Source organism: Pipistrellus kuhlii, unplaced genomic scaffold (assembly GCF_014108245.1).
Source record: "Pipistrellus kuhlii isolate mPipKuh1 unplaced genomic scaffold, mPipKuh1.p scaffold_m20_p_43, whole genome shotgun sequence".
Lineage (NCBI taxonomy): Eukaryota > Metazoa > Chordata > Mammalia > Chiroptera > Vespertilionidae > Pipistrellus > Pipistrellus kuhlii.
Window position 1 is genome coordinate 124,275 of NW_023425544.1, and position 16,456 is coordinate 140,730.

General features: G+C 61.2%; 1 protein-coding gene across 3 annotated transcripts in view; it reads right to left on the reverse strand.

Annotated features, from left to right (window-relative positions):
* COL27A1 (collagen type XXVII alpha 1 chain) overlaps window positions 1-16,251 on the reverse strand; it is a 121,550-nt gene extending 105,299 nt beyond the window's left edge. The window contains exons 1-3 of one of the 3 annotated variants that reach the window (XR_004983408.2): window positions 14,314-14,856; window positions 9,296-9,366; window positions 4,052-5,775 (exon numbers count right to left, since the gene is read on the reverse strand). Coding sequence is in view for 2 of the 3 variants with exons in the window: in XM_036412029.2 (XP_036267922.1) it covers window positions 4,052-5,775; window positions 9,296-9,366; window positions 14,314-14,375 (1,857 nt within the window). In the remaining variant the exon portion in view is untranslated. Of the gene's footprint in view, window positions 1-4,051; window positions 5,776-9,295; window positions 9,367-14,313; window positions 14,857-15,974 lie in introns of those variants that run through there. The other 2 variants (XM_036412031.2, XM_036412029.2) reach the window with 2 other exon arrangements.
* Between the last annotated feature and the right edge of the window lie 205 nt (window positions 16,252-16,456).

Below are 16,456 nucleotides of genomic sequence, written 5' to 3' on the forward strand. Positions count from 1 at the left end.
AGTTGCTCCCAAGACCACTCTGTGCCCTGGAAGCTGCTCCAAAAGGCTGCTCCGCAGGCTCCCTTGCTCTCTGCTCTGGCTGGGTTTGGCCGAGGGGAGGCCACTGCAGACGGAGAGAGTGGACAGGGTACTTCTCTCCCGGCTCCCTCCCTGCTGTGCCGTAGTTTGGCCCCAACTCCTGTCAAAGGACCCTGGTCCTGGTTTAACTCTCCTGGGCTCTGGTAACACCTGCGCCTCCCCTTGTACCTTCAGGTTGGATTCCGGTGCGAAGCCAACGTCTGTAGGTTCCTTGGATGCTGCCCACAGCTCTGCAAACAGTCCCTTCCCGAAACTCTCCTCAGTTACCCTCTCCCCCTCCTGGAGGCACAGGGAACACCAGGCAGATTGCTTAGCACAGAGCTAGGCGCACCGTACGGAGCTCCAACGCAATATGGCGAAGACAGCAAAACACCCCTCCGCTCTCCTGGTGCTAGGTGGTACTGACGTCAGGGGTGAATCTCTCAAGGTCTAGTTCCAATTCCTAACCGTCAACATGGGACGGTCCTCCTGTGCCCAAGCCCTCCCTGTACTCTTAGTGCCAATAATGCCCCCACCTCACCAATCGGCACATCGGCCACAGAAATCCGCTGGGACTGCGATTCTCGCGCTGGGTGCCTCTCACTCCATCCACACAACCGCCCTGGAAAGGTACGTGGTACCAGACTCACATTTTACCGAGGCAGAAACTGAAGCTCAGAGAGGCTTAGTGACTTGCCAAAGGTCACACAGCACCAGACACCAAGAAGGCCCTGGGTCAATGTTCGTTGAAAGGAAGAAAGCATGGCTGGATAAGGGGATGGTTCAAACCAAGGTCATTCCAAATCTAGTCTGTAGGCCTTTGCATTCCGTGCGGCCTCCTCATCCCACCAGCAGCAAAGATCTGGGTAACCTCAAGCAACCCAGCCCATGAGTCAAGACAACCTGCCTTTTTTTTCTTTCTTTCTTTTTTTCTTTTGGGAGGATCACATTCCTTCATTTACAGATAGTCATGGAGCATCTGCTGTGGGCCCGGCCCTCAGCCGGGTCTCCCCGAGGTGACGCCTGCAGAAAGTGCATGCGCGTGCAAATGCCAGCAGCCTGCGAGTGAATAAATAAGGCCTTGACTCGCCTCCTCCCAGGCGTGGGGCTTCTGTGCAGCTTCTGTGCAGCCTCCGAACCACAGCCTCCCCGCCCCTCCCCAGCCCAGTCAGCTTTTCCATGCTCCCCCCGCTCCTGGGGCTCCCACAGAGCGTCCTCGCTCAGTGGCTACAACTCCTGGCAGGCCCAGGCCTAGAGCTCTGTCCCAGCCTCCATCAGCCCGTCCCCCATCCCGTCCCGAGGGAACTAGGCAGAACCAGTCCCACACACCCTCTCAGGCTCTGAAAGGTCATCTCTGAGGAGGAAGCTCTTCCACGGTCGTGTCTCAGGAAGAGACCGTTCCAGAGAGAGGAGAGCCGTTTCCCAAGTCACCCAGCAGACTGGATCTCCGAGGCGGCCCCGGAGAGCACCCAGCTTGCTTCCTCACAGGCGCTGGGAGCCCCATCTGACATTCTGCAGAAACTGAAGCTGAGGGGAGTCGGGGCCACAGAGCTAGTTAAGGGGTGGAGCCAGGGTTCGAACCCAAGTCTGCTTGATCCCCGTCTGGGGACAGTTAAGCCCCATGTCCCAGGCAGCAGAGCTTCTGCTCTGCTGAGATTCGATTCTGAATGTATAGAGAGGTTGGGGGCAGAGAAGGAACAGTAGTTCCTGTCACCATTCAGTCGGGTCTCCACTTTGACTTCGTAATGCCTGGCATCTGGTGAAATACAAATGGCCTGTCTGCTCCCTGCCACACAGAGGACTGAGTTCCTATGGGAGTGAGGCTAGAACCCAAGATGGGGAGGGTGGGATTAGGGAGCGCGTGGGGAAGACACCTGGCAGCCTGCTGTCCTCCCTCTTGCCCTCACCCGTTTGGAGCTGGAGGAGCAGGAAGGCCAGGCATCCCGGCCCCTGTAAGAGCATGCCGAGAGCCCCTGGCCAAGTCTTTTGTCCCTCTCCCCGTCCCGTCCTCATCGGGAGAGCAGGGATTAGCGCACACGTCCTGCCCCTCCTGAACCAGTCCCTGTGAGGTGCTAAAGGGACATGCTCGCATGTGGAAGTAACGTAATCACATGGCGGGGATAGAAACAGGCATCTCAGCATCGAGCTCTTCCTTGGAGGCCAAGTTCAGGGCCTGACACATCTTCTGCCACCCCCAGCCTCCCAGCTCTCGGCCCTGGGGTCTTAGCGTGGACATTCCTCAAGGGGGGATGTGATGCCCTGGAGTCTGGAGCTGAGGCATAGACTCCAACTCTGCCTCCTACGTGCTGTGTGCCCTTGGGCAAGTCCTGGCCCTCTCTGGGCACAGTCTCCAGGCTCTTCCCCTGCCCTCTGAGGAACGGGGAACTGGAATGAGGCCCAAGCACCCGCCCACTGCACAGCACAACTCCAGCACCTTCTGCGGTCACGGGGAAGCTCCAGGTGATCCAGAAGGAGGCCTCACCTCCTGCTGGCCCACATCACCAGGCCCAGGAGGGAAGTGTGTGGCTCGGGCCTCCACCGGCCCCAAAGGCAGATGTTACACTCGCCAAGTCCATTCCTGCCGCAGTTCTGCCGGCTTGGCCACGGCCTCTCTCCACACCGTACACAGCTCGGGAGGCAGAGTGGACACCCTGAGCCTCCCTGCCCTCTGTCAGAGGGAGACAGTTCACCCCCTTTCAACCTCACCGGCACCCCTGCAGCTTGGGAGCTGAGCGGACGGGGCCCCGAATCGGACGGGGTCACCTCATTTCCTCAGCTCCCAGCTCTCTACCCTGCCAACTGCAGAACTCGGGGACTTGAGCGGAACGTTGACCTAACCACAAAGCAATGCATGCCATTTCCATACAATATGGTTATAATAAAAATGGGCCCCTCGGTCCTCTTGCAGAGAGGCTGAGTAAATATTATTCCTAATGATTATTAAAAATAATCAAGTGTGTTGGGAAGGCCCGGGAACTCCCAGCATCGGCCACTGTCTCCGCATTGCAAGGAGCCCCTCATATCACATACAGAGCCCGGAAGGAAACCACATGGTGCTCATCCCCGAGGCAGGAGCACAGAGCCGAGGCTCAGGCTTCCTGGAAACTCCGTCCCATCGTCCCCTGCCTGGAGGAATTGGCCTCCCCCGCAGAGAGGTCACTGCCCCTGGAGACAGCCCCAAGCGAGCCAGAGGCATTGACCCTGAGAATGCCGCCTGCATGGGGCATGTTCTTGCTCCTGCTTGGGTCCACGCTGACCCTCCTCACCCCAAACGCCTCTACTAGGGGCCACACCGCGAATGTCTACGGGATTCAGGCAAGTGACATACATGGGTGAAAGAAAGGGGTTGGAAGATCCAGTCGGGAGATGGGGGAGACAGGAGATGGGGGGACAGGCGCAGCAAACAAGAGCGGGCAGGGCCTGCCTAAAGGGGCCAGCCCTACCCTGGCCGCGGCCCAGGGGCCCTGCATCTCTCCGCCTTCCTGGAGAAGCTGGTCCCTGGGTCTTTTTAAAGAAATCTCTCATTTTTAAAACGTGAGTAACTCATTAAAAATGGTTAAACCTTGTTGCCTGTGCCAAACAGACCATCCGGACTACCCACGTGGGACTCCCAGGCAAGCCGGTGGCCGGAGGAGCTCCGCTCCCAGACTCGGGAGCTGCCGTGGAGGCCACATGACCCGGGCTGGGCAGGTCTCGGCTCTCTTAATCCACTTGACCTTCATCGCTGGAGTAGCCGAGAATGGCCCAGGGCCTGCGCCAACCAAAGCCCAGGGGTGCTCTCCACCTGACCCGAGTCTGGCTCAGTGGGCCACGGATCCAGAGCAGGACTTGTACCCGTGAACACGGCCGAGATGGAGGAGCGGGGCCCCCCACTTCGCCTCAAGACTGCTTGCCCATCGCCAGCTTCCCGCCCTTGAGGAACAAGCACTGGACCCGACTGCCCCCCGCTACCCACTCGAGCTCCTGGCAACACGCACGCCTCACCCCTTCTTACCGGAACACCACAGTCTCCCTTCGGCCCCGGAGGTCCCATCAGCAGCGGGAACGGCGTGGGTCCCACCAGATGGAAGAACGAATAGCCGCTGCTCGTGGGCCAGGGGCTGGAGGACAGGAACCGCGCCGGGGCCAGCGCTGGGGCCGGGGTGGTCTGCTGGCGGGGCCGGGGCTGCCTGGGGCCGGGCCCCGTGGTTGGGTCACGGATGGGGACATCCCTGGCTGCCTTTCCGGGTCTGAGGGGGCCGGGCTTCTTGGGTCTGGCTTTCTTTGCAGCTTCTGATCCAGTGGGTTTCTTGCTTCCAGTGGGGACCGAACCGGGAGTGAGGGTGGGAGGCGTTGGCGTGGCTAGAGGCCGGGTGGTCCTGGCAGAGCCAGGACTGGGGGCAGGGGATGGGGGCAAAGCAGTGGGTTGGGGAGGTCTGTGTGTGCCAGTGCGGGTGGGAGCCAGCTCACTGGCACGGCTGCTCATCCTGGCCTCCGTCTGGACAACTCGGGGGAAGGGCTTTTTAGAGGCACTCGCAGCGGGGTGCAGGGGCCGGGCGCTGGGCGGTGGGGGTCGGGGCGTCACAAGGTTCCGCTGGATCGGCTTTCCTGTGGGACGGGCCACTTGGGCAGGGACTGGGTGGCGAGTGGGTGGCGCTGGCTTCTTGGTGGGAGAGGCTGCCTTCCTGGAAGAAGGGAGAGCTGCCTTCTGGGTGGGGCGGGGGCTTTTGACCGGGGCAGTGGGAGGAGAAGGGGCTGCAGGCTTGGTGGGGTGGCTCTTGGGGGTTTTGGCGGCTGTGCTCTTTTGCAAGGACGGGACAGGTGTGGGGGAGCTGACAGGAGGGGCTCGGGGCACGGGAAGAAGCTCTCGGCTCGCCGACAGCTTGGCAGGTGGCAGTGGGGTCCGGGCTGGGTCTCCCACTGAGACCCGCTTGTGAGGGTCTGTGGTGCTAGTCCTCAGGGGCTTGGCAGGTGTGGGGGGCACTGCCGTCCCTCTGAGTCCCCTGCCTGCTGGCCGCGAGCCCAGGGCTGGCATGGCAGTGGTCAGGTTGCCCAGGCCGAGCAGGGCTAGGTCAGTCTGGAGGGCCAAGGGTGCGCCCGCGTCCCGGGGGAGGAGGGACGGTCCCAGGTGGGGCCGGTACATGTCGGCCTGTCCACACGGCCTCCTCAGGTGGGTGCAGTAATTGTGAGCGACCTGCGCCACAGGGTAGATACTGAACTGGCACAGGGCGCCTTCGAACTGGACCGCGTGCGGGCTCATCCTCCCGAAGAGGAAGGAGCCCTCGGGGTCCAGGGCCGGGTCCCTGCGGAAAGCCAGCGGGACGGGCACCCGGCGCTGCCCGCAGGCCGTCGCCAGGGTGACCGTGCGGCCGCGGAGCTCCAGGGCCAGGTGGTGCCAGCGCCCGTCGTGCACGTCCAGGTCGAAGGCCGCGGAGCGCCGGGGCCCCAGGTGGACGACCGTCTTGCCGGGGAGGAACTGCAGGCCCAGCTGCAGCTTGTGCTCCCGGCTGCGGACGGCGAAGAGGAAGGCATGGTTCACCCGATGGGAGCAGAGGCTCAGCACCAGCGCCAGCTCTGTGCCCAGGGCGGCAGGGATGACGGCGGTCGTGGGGGCCTGGAGCCGGGCCCGCTGCGTAACGATGAAGCCCGACTGGAACGGGATGACCCCCGGGGGCGGGGGGCTCCGGCCGCCCGCTGCCTTGGTCCAGCTGAGGCCCAGCCGCTGGAGGACGTCCACATCTGGAGAGAGAGGGGCGGAGGGGAGAGGGCACCGTCAGGGCCTGCTCCAGCCCCGATCCCTGCGGCTGCGCGGGCAGTGAGGACCATCGGCCTCCGCTGCCCGCTGCCCGCTGCCCACTGCCCGCTGCCCCAGGGGCGTGGCTGAGAGCACGGAGTTGGAACCAGTCCCTTGACTGGCTGCATGATCTTGCAGAGTGGCAGGAAACACAGCCTCTGGAGCCAAATGTCCCGAGTTCCAATACCAGCTCCATCATTACTAGTCCTGGGACTCTAGGGCCTTGGTCTTCCCATCTGCTAATGGTATAACAGCAGTAATACACTCAGAAGGATGCTGTGAGCATTAAATGAGCTAATACATTTGGTGGGGGGGGGGGGGAGTGCCCGGAACAAAATTTGCATTTTTAAACAGTAATACTTAATATTAAAAATAATGATCAGCACCCAATGCTAGCCCTGAGTATCAGAGACCTGTTTTCCTCTCTCTCTGCCTCAGAAGCCGTCTCCTCCAGGAAGCAGGTCCACACATGAGGGAGCGGGGGGACAGAATGGACATGCCATTGGAGACTGGTCAGGACATCCACCGTTAGGAACCTACTGAGTCCCTTCCCACGCCCGAGGTCCCTGTCTGGCCGGAGCAGGCTCCGAGAGCTGCTCTCAGCACAGAAGGGAGAGGACAGTTCCAATGCCGCCGCCCTCACTGTGTGGCTCTGGAGAGAGCAAGGAAGTCATCGAGGCACCCTGCAGCCTCTGTCCTCGGGCAGACCACGGTCTGGCCAGGTCACATCCGCCCAGTAATTACGGCAGCGGGGCTAGCCAGAGCAAGAGGAGGCTTCCAGGGTGTTTATGGAAAGGCGACCTGAACTTGCCTCTCACAAGCCATTCAGCCACGTTCAGTCAGCTGGGCTGCCAGGGTCTGCAGACTCTGGCTCTGAGCTGCCTTGGCTGGCAGAGAGGCCGCGCCGGTAATTGAGGTCTGGGTCAGTCCTCAGGGCCCCTCCTCTGAGCTCAGCACCTAGCCCCTGAGTGTGGAATGCTCTCTCTCTTCTCTCACTACCCAGTGGGACAGCTATACGGTTAATTGAGGGCCTACTAAGCTCTCAGCGCTTAGTAGGCCCTCAATTGACAACTGAGGCGGATGAACAGGTGGATGGGTAGATGGGCAGCTAGACAGGTTGGGAGAAACGGAGAACCTGGGTGCTGGCAACAGGGCAGCATAATGGTTGCATAGCAGGCTCTGGAGGCAGAAGGCCAGGCCTTAAAGCTACGCACAATCACCATGAGTCTGGACTGAGTCCCGGTTTCCCCCTCTGTAACGAGGAGCTACAAGTGCCTCCATCGTAGGGTTGCTAGGAGATGAAAAGGTAGTCTTCCCCACCTCCTCCTCCCCTCTCACCCTGCACCAGGAAACTCTGGCCCAGTTTCTTCCTGACTCACAGGCCTCAGTTTCCCTTCCTGTTAGACATAGGAAGCGAGACCTGGAGATGGCCCTGCTCTAAGAGCTCCGTAGCTTCAGGCTGCTGCTTCAGTCACTTGCATTGAAGGCTTCTGTTCCTCCCTGGGATCTGCAGGCCTTCATTTCACTTCACACACCTCCTTTCTCCCAGGTCCTAAGCTCAATCAAACTGCTAAGGATTCTCTGAAAACCTTTTACATGTTAATCACTGAAAACCTCTTCATTATCACAAAGTATTATCTTACCTAATAAAAGAGAAACATGCAAATTAACCATCACTCTGACATGCCCACAGCCAATCAGAGTGAGTATGCAAATTAACCCAACAAAGATGGACATTAATTTGCACATGCGGACAGTAGAGTGGTGTGAAGCCTGCTATGAGGGGAAGGGGGCAGCAGAGGGTGCTCCTGGAGAGGGTGCTTCTGCATCCAGGCAGAAGCAAGGATGTGCAGAATGGCTAGGAGTGAAGCTAGGGGAAGAAAGGTCTATTCTTGCACGATTATCGTGCAGCGGGCCTCTAGTTCACTATAAACAACTTAAAATGGAGGAGCCACTTGTTGAGAAGCCACTTGTTCCCCCTCAACAGCCCCAGGAGACCCCCAGGCCTGCACACATCTCCCCTGGCCCCCAAATACTGCAGCTTACAGCCGCTTGGACTTGCCCAGGGAAAATGACAACTGGCCAGGCCAGGTGGCACGGATGAAGTTTCCCTTATCATCCTGCCAAGGTAGGTTTCAACACTGACACCAACCAGTCTCCACGCCTCCCCGATGGTCAGAGCCCCGAACTCCCACTCCTAGGGCGGAAGTGGTCACCGCGGAGCTTCCGGAGCCTCTGATCACTGTGGGCTCCACTGCAGAGAGCGAGGGGCTGCTCTTGCCCGAACTTCCGGGTAAGCAATGCCGTCCACAATAACTAACACTTATTGAGCACTTACTATGTACCAAGCGCTTTACAGGCCTTATTGGTTCTCTCACTCATCTATGAAGCCGGTGCTGTTTGTTATATAGACGAGGGTCAGGAACGTTAGCTGTAATAACTTGCCCAAGGTCATGTAGCGTTATCATAAAAGGCCCAGCTGAAGCTGGGACCCTGACCACTTGGCTCCAAGGTCTTTGTTCTCAGCCACGATGCTACCCTGTGCTGGAGGCCCTCAGACAGGTTGGGACGCAGGGTGGAGACACATCCAGAATCCCATCCGAGCTGAGAAGCTAGGGGACAGGGGAATGAACGCAGCCCGACGCCAAGATGGACGGGCCCGGCCAGCTGGCCGCAGCCAGATCCCTTTATTACATAAACCTGGCTCCGCACAGCTCCAGCCTCTCCCCAACCCCCAGCGCCTGACTCAGGACTCTGGACAGCTGTTCACCTACTTTGTGGGGGAAACAGCAAGCTCGGAAAATATGACATTTGCACAAAATGTTGCCGGGCAGCAGCAGGAGTCTCTTCCGGGCATGGCCCTCCCCTCCCAGGGGCCCAATCCCTGCCCGGCGGCCAGGTCAGGCCACGGGGGCGCGGGGAGTGCCCGGCAGCCTGCCCCGCACACGGCGGGTGTGGAGAAGGGGGGAAGGGCTGCTATTTTGAGAGGCCTTGTGGCTGCCTGACAAACAGATGTGGGAGAGGTTTCAGTTTCAAGGGGCAGCTGTGTAGCCAGGCCACAGCCGCCCCAGCCCCCTGGACAGCTCCTCGGGGATCGCTGGGAAAAGCAGGATCTCACGGGAAGGGCAGGGCGGGCTACAGGCGCGGGCAGTGAGAGACCTGGCCTCCGTGTCTCCTTTGGGCAGTTGTCCCAGGACAAAGAGGGACAACTGAGGCTGACTGGCCCCAAGTGGCTGACCCAAACTGTCCTGGAGAGGAACAAAAGGCTCCCCCCCCCTCCACATTTCTGCCCTTACAAAACATCAAACATGATTCCTTCGAGACCAGAGAGAATGTGCCCATGATCAACTCCATTCTGCTGATGAGAAAACCGAGGCATTAGGGGCACGGATGTCTCCTGCCCCTCCATTCTCCCAACCTCCTGTCCCCCCATCTTCCCCCCGGACAAAGAGAAGAGAGCGTTACCTTCAGGAGCTCCTTGGGTGGAGGCCAGGTGACAGGCAAATGAGACGAAGATCCAGGAGAAGAGAAACCCCCTAGAGACCAGGAGACACAAGCAGAGGCGGCATCAGCTTCCAGCCCTCGGCCCAGATCCGGCTGGGGAGTGGGGAGTTGGATCGTCCAGCCCCGTCCCACCCCGGTGTCGCCCAGGAGGGGCTGGGAGGCAAGGTGCAGGCTCTGGGACCCCATCGGAATAATCCACGCTCCTGGGTCTCCAGGTACAGCCTCTCGGGACAGGAACGGCTCGTGTGGCACATATACAACCCCGCTGTTTTACAGAAGGATCAACCAAGGTCTCTGGCCGGAAGCAGTGGGCCAGGAAGCTCTGCCATAGGTGTCAGGGGACCCAGGGTCCAGCTCAAAATCTGCCGCCAACTCCCTGGGGGACAAGGAGCCAGCCCCTGCCCTTCCCTCTTCCTGGGCATCAGCCTCCCCGTGGTCCTATGGCCCTATGATCTGGAGGCCCAATGGGTAGTCCAGGCAGGGCTGAAAGTTCGACAGGAAGACCAGCCTGGTCTGTTTGGATGACCATCATCCCCAGAGGGCTAGAGAGATGAAAACCCACTGCCCAGGCCCAAGGCAAGGAGCAGAAGACCCCTTCACCAGGACCAGTACGTGTGCGAAGGAAGCTGCCCAGCTGGCTTTCCACTGATAGAAAGTGGGAGAAGAGAGGAGACGATGGGAGCCAGGCAGGCTCAGGTGCAGCCGGCCCTATTGCATACCAGCTGTGTGAGCCTGGACGAGCCACTCGGCTTCCTGGTGCCTGCCTCCTCTGAAACATGGCGGGCGTGGCCAGGCATGAGGATTCAATGAGCTCATGCATGTCAAGGGCCTGGCCTGCCACCAGCCATGCCAGGGCCCCTTGGACGGTCTCTGCTGCCCTTGCACTCCGGGGACTGGAAGGGTTAATGCTCGGCTCGGTGGCTCCTGCCAAGACGGGCAGAGGCAGTGATCTGATTTCACCTTCCTGTGGGAGCAGCCACTGGTGATACCCGAAGCTACCTGGGGCATCTGATCCTCCAGCAGGCAAAGGGGAGGGCGGCACGTGGCCAGAGATGGCGGGCCAGGATGCAGGCCAAGAGAGCTGTGCGGGGGGGGGGGGGGGCGCCCAAGATCCACTCCTCTCCAGCAATGACTAAAGGTCAGAGTGCCCAGCCGCCCTGGAGAGAAGGCCACAGGCTGGCCTCTGGTATGATCTGCCCACTTGAACCAAATGGCAGCTCCATCATGCCTAAAAAGAAATAATGGGATCTTTATTTGACCCAAACTGGAGCTTAGGGAGGGCAGGTACGTCCTCAAGGTCACCCGGGGCAGGCTGTGGGGTCATCATTCTCTAGTCCTCTTTCCTCCACCCACCAGGTGGACGTCACAGGAAACTGGCCAGATATATCAGACAAGGACTGCCTCTGTACCCCTGGCTGGGCATCCCCACAGCACAACTGTCCACCAAAGGCGCGAGAAGTCCTGCAATAAACGGGCTGCACATCTGGTCACTCCGCAGACCACGGAACGCGTTATTTTCTGAGAACGCTCCCTCAGAAGACGCTGCTCCTCGCTTTCCAGTGTTCCTGAAACCTCACTAGTTTCCATTCCGCTTCCTTCCAGCCCTCGCTTCCCAGCTTTTCCCGGGCACCAGCACTCACTCCTCGAGTCTCACTGTGTTAAGACTAACATGTGCACTAGCATCTTTCCCAAGCTGCTCACGAGAGGCCAGAGAAAATGTGCCAGTGATCAGAGAGAAGGTGCAGCAAGCACACACGGCCTCCCCGGTCAGCGCTTCCTGCTGTGTGTGATGCCACGGTGACTGCTCTGTGGAGAATAAGAGGGTAAATCAGGAGGGAATGTGTTTAATCTCCGAAGTTCAAGAAAAAGAAGGCTCGCAGGGGAGAGAGGACAGCCAGGATCAGAATCTGTTACAGAAAGTATTTGTCCCTGCCCCACTATCCCTTCACCTTGACAAATGTCACGTCAGACCGGGATTCTGTGTTGCACTTGACCCATAAACTTCCAAAGCATAATGCAGGGATACAGGGTGGGAGAAGGCCCGTTGTGTCCTTCTAGAGCCCAGGTTCTAGTCCCATCCCTGTGTTGTAGAGACGGACCACTGAGGCCCAGAGAGGGGGAGTGACTTGCCCAAAGCCACACAGCGCGCCAGGGACCATGTCATCGGACTCCGCTGCTCGAGGAACAACAGTCCTTTTTCCCCGGACTTGCCTCCCATGGAGAAGGCGGAGACTTCCAGGGACTTGTCAGAGACCAGAGTCCCGGCCTTCACCCACAGGAACAGAGCGGCGGCCCGGGAGCCAGCAGCCCTCTCCGCAAGCTCCAGGCCCGGAAAGTTGGCTGCCGGAGGGAGGCCCTGCCGATCCTTTTGCTCCCGTTCCAATCCTGCGTAGGCTACTGCTCGTAGTGCGTGTGCCTGCGCTGGCTCAGGGCTCTGTTCTTCTAGGCTTCCACTTTCACCACCGCCTTGTGGGCCTGGGCCCGGCGAAGCCAGGGCTCCAGCGTGCTGGGAAGACCGGAGCACAGGGGCCAGGGAGGGCCGGAGGCAGCCGCCACTGGAGCCACACGCTAGGTGCCTGACCTCGGTGACACAGCCTGGCCACGCGACCCCCCACGCAAGAAACCCAGGCGTTCATTTCCCCTGAAGAAAAGCCCGCTGCCAGGACATCAGATGTGGCCACTCCTGGACCACTAGGCTGCTGGAACGTGTAGCTGGTTTGCATGGGTTTTCCTCCATCCTCGTTCACAGGGAGCATATGGGATCTTGGAGGCCCATACCAGCGTGCACACCCATCCCCTGAAGGCTCAGAGCTGAGACCCAGGGCGCTGGGACCCCGATACACACAAGGAAGGGGGTGCCCGAGGACCCCGGGCTTGGCTGTGCTCTCCGGGGGAAAGATGGGAAGGAAGCTGCCCCGAGGACACAGAACAGCAAAGGGAGACAGGCCTGTCCCACCCGCCTCCATGGACGAGCCGGGCCCCATGTGGCCAGACAGTCCCAAACCAGGCTCCTTCCTTCACACCTTCTACCTCCGCCATGGGGACACGGATGGGTCATCTGTCTGGACAGGATGAGGCCCAGGACTTTCCAGCTGACTCACACATCCATCGAAGAGGAGGTGGGTAATGATACACATAGCAGCTGCCGTGTTCTGAGCACTCACTCTGCACCAGGCACTGTTCTACGCCTTTTACAAGCACAGCCCCAGGGATCCCCACAACCCCCGCCCCCTGGCTGCCAGTTGGGAATAAAGATGCCCATGTTGTGGATGAGAAGAACAGGAAGCAGAAAGGCTTGCCCAAGATCCCAGGGTCATCCGTGTCAGGGTTCTGTCACAGTCCCTGGCGGGAGTGCTCTCTCTGCCCTGCAGAACGGAGACCCCCCACCCCCCACCCCGGAGAAGCAGGGGAACACGGAGACACAAACCCTGGTGTGGGTCCTCCGCCACCCACAAACGTGGCCCTTCCGTGGCCTGGGGAGAGGCGTGGAGGGGCAAAGCTGGAAGGCACACGGGACCAGGGGCACAGGGGGCACAGGGTACAGTGAGGGAGGCAAAAAGACCGGAGCAAGCAGAGGCTGGGCCTCCGCGCAGCATGGCTGCCCACTTGCCCAAAGCTTGGGCCCCGCTATAGGGTGCTCGCCTGGCACCACATTTCCACCCAACCGCTGGCATCTGCCCTGGCACGGGGTCTCCTGGAGAAAATGAGTCAGCAGTGTGCGTACTGGTGCCGTGTGTGTGTGTGTGTGTGTGTGTGTGTGTGTGTGTGTGGTGCGGTGGGGGGCGGGGGATCTCAGCCAGCCTTCTTTTTCCAAGACATGGGAAAGAAGGGGGGCCACCCTCCTCCATTCCAGCTCAGAGGGGCAGGGCATGGAGGGGGGGCGGAGCTACAGCCCTGACCAGCCTCTGGGGAGTGTCCTCTGGTCCAGGGGGCAGGACAGACAGCCAGCAAGTCCTGTGCTTCCCTGGGCAGTGAGCATGAGCCCCAGTCCATAAAGCCCCAGGGGCTGCTCCCTTCCCCGCCAGCTCCCCGCCACACTGACCCACACACAGAGCAGGGACTGGCTCTCAAACGCGCTTCCTCTCTCACAACTCCTACTACACAGGCCGGACTCTGCTAGCCTCTCCTAGGAATCCCCTGTCCCTCCCCGGCCCCCCTCCTCCAGCCTCCGCATCTGCATGCACAGCGAGGGCTCCCACTGGGTGCTCTCCCCGGGCCCTTTCCTCTCGGACATGCTCTCTCTCTCTCTCTCTCTCTCTCACTCACACACACACACATACACACACACACACACACACACACGGGAAAGCAACAGGAACGGAGACCCCCACCTCCCCACACCCCAGAGAAGCAGGGAAACACGGAGACACAAACTCAAACAGACTTGACACACACACGCGAAGGTTTCCAGGAGCCGGGGACGTGCAAAGGCACACACAGACACAGGCAGGAGCAGAAGCCCGCTCATGGAAACCTAGAAACTTGCGGCGGGGGTGGGGGGGGGGGGGCGCAGTTTCCCAAGAACAGGCAGACACCGAGACTTACAGGCTGGGGACCCGGGGGCACTGGCCACGGAACACACCAGAGACAGCAGAATTGGAGACCCCTCCGCCCCCCAAGCATCCAAAAAGCACCCCCTCCAGGCGTCACCCCCCACCCCCAATCCCGACCCCGGGCTGGCTCTGCACGGACCCTCCCCGGCTCGGCCCCCGCCCCAGCCCCCGCCCCAGCCCCAGCGCGATGGGGCCGGCCAGCAGCGCAGAGCAGGCGGCGCTCGCCAGCGCTGGGGCCGCCAGCCCCGGGGCCGGGGGCGAAGCCGGCGTTAACCCTTGGCCGCCCGCCTCCCTCCAAGGGGCGCAGGAAGGGAGAGGAAGCTGGCGTCCCGCTGGAAGCGTCCAGCGCAGGAGGGAACCCCGGCCCTTCCCCGGGGTTGGAGCAGCAGGATGATGGGGAGGGGGCGACCCCCAGCTCATACTCACCCCCCGCGCGCCGCCGCCGCCGCCGCTGTGCCTCGGGCCCCCCTCGCCGCTCCCGCTCCCATGGCGGGCCCCTACTTCATGCTCCCGAGCCCGGGGGGCAAGTGTGGGCGCGCCCCATGGGGCCGCCAACCCCCCGCCCCGCCGCGCCAGGCCGGCTCAGAGCACGCGGCCCCCGCGCCCGCAGCGCAGCCCCGCGCCCCGGGGCGCCCGGGCAGCCAGGCAGCGCGGCCGGGGCCCCGGGAGCGCCCGCGCCAGGCCCATGGTCCCAGGAGTCCCGGCGCCGCGCTGGCCCCTGCCTCACTCTTCTTCTGCTTCCACCGAAAAGCAGCAGCAGAAAAAAAAAGAAAGAGAGATGATCAAACTTTTGGAGGCGGGCTGCTGGCGGTCCCCGGAGACAGAGCAAGGCCGGGCGAGAGCGCGCGCGGAGGGCGGTGGAAGCAGCCTCCCCGCCGGCCTGGGGGAGGAGAGGAAAAGGAAGGATTTGGGGGAAATGAAGGCGATTTAAAGTCTCGGCCCCGCGGTGGCTCTCCACCTTCTCTCCTCCCAAAGCTGGGCCGCCCTCTGCTGCCCCCTGCTGCCCCCTGCCGGCCGCGGCCGGGGACACACCCCGGGCCAGCCCACTGCAGCCCGGCTGCAGACACAACTACCCCCTGTAAAGAGGGGGAAATTGAGATCTACGGAGACGAATGGTGCGGCCAGGGCTATGCACAATTCAGAGATTTGGGACTTCTGGCTTGTGAGTTGGGAGAAGGAGATAGAGGCAGAAACGGGACATAAAATGCTGAAGGAAACCCAGAGTTCCAAGGGCAGATGTGGGACCAGGACTCAGTGTCCAGACTCCCACGACAACCAGTGTCCTACCACACACACACACACACACACACACACACACACACTCACACACTTTTCCTCCCAGCTTCAGAACTCCCTGGAGAACAGACTCCTGGGCGTGCAGTGTGTGTGCTTGTTAAATGTTGGTCAACCTGCTCACTCTTCTCTCTCCATTCGGTAAGAAATGAGCTTAACACGCCTCCTCCCCCCCTCTCGCCCCCTGCAGTCTATCAAAGAGGCTCCCTGAGACCCCACACTGGAGCACAGAACTGCCCACCGCAATTCCCTGGCAAACACCCAGCCAATTCGCATACCCACAGCCCCAGCCGGAGCCCTGGCATCAGAAGCCCCATCTGCCTCCGCCTCCACCTCCACGGCTTGTTCCCTGATGCGAACACGCACATCCACACGGACCCACACTCAGACATGCTCCCACTCACTCACATGCAGCACAGCCACACGCTCCTCTTACACACACACACACACACACACACACACACGCATACACACCAGGGCGCACACCAGACTCCACACACGCCGACAATGCACGCTAGTGCTCACACACGCACCAAGGCACACTAGCCAAGCCAGATCCTCTTAAGTACACCCTCACGCACACACCTTCACGTGCACACACACCCCATGCACACACCTCCAAGTGCACATATAAGGGCACACCCCCACTTACACACAGTTCTCCGCCGGTGCCCACTGCATGCGGGCACAAACACAATCATTCTCCAAATGTGCAACCCCCTCCCCACATGCGCACACCTTTGCGCGCACGCACACACACACACACACACACACACACACACCGGGGCACTTACTGGGTCCCTAGCTGCGAGGCTGGACGGTCGGTCCTTCCTCGTGCGCCTAGCGGCATTTGTATTCATGGGTCCCCGCAGCCCCGGGCGCGGGGGCGGGGGGCGGCGTCCCCTTCCCTAAACCGGGCGCGGGCGCTTGGAGCGCGGCGGCACCGGGAGGGGCATGGGCGCGAGGGGCTGCCCCGCCTGCCCGGTCCGCCGGCGCTGGGGCTGCGGCCGCTCCGCGTCCTCGGGCTCCGTGGACTCCGCCGCGGGCTCTGGGCGCAGGGGGCGGCTCATAGGTGCCGGGGCCGCGGCGCCCGCCCGCCGGGCCTTTTGAAGTCTCCGCTGGGGGCGGGGAGGGTGCGCTGAAGGCGGCCTTTTAAACCGGGGCTGCACGCGGGCTCGGTGGAGCAAGGTGTCTGGTTTCAGCAAACTTTAGGAAAAGTCCCAAGCTGAAGGGGGGCGGGTGGGGGGAGCAAGCAAGAAAGAAAAAGAAGCCACAG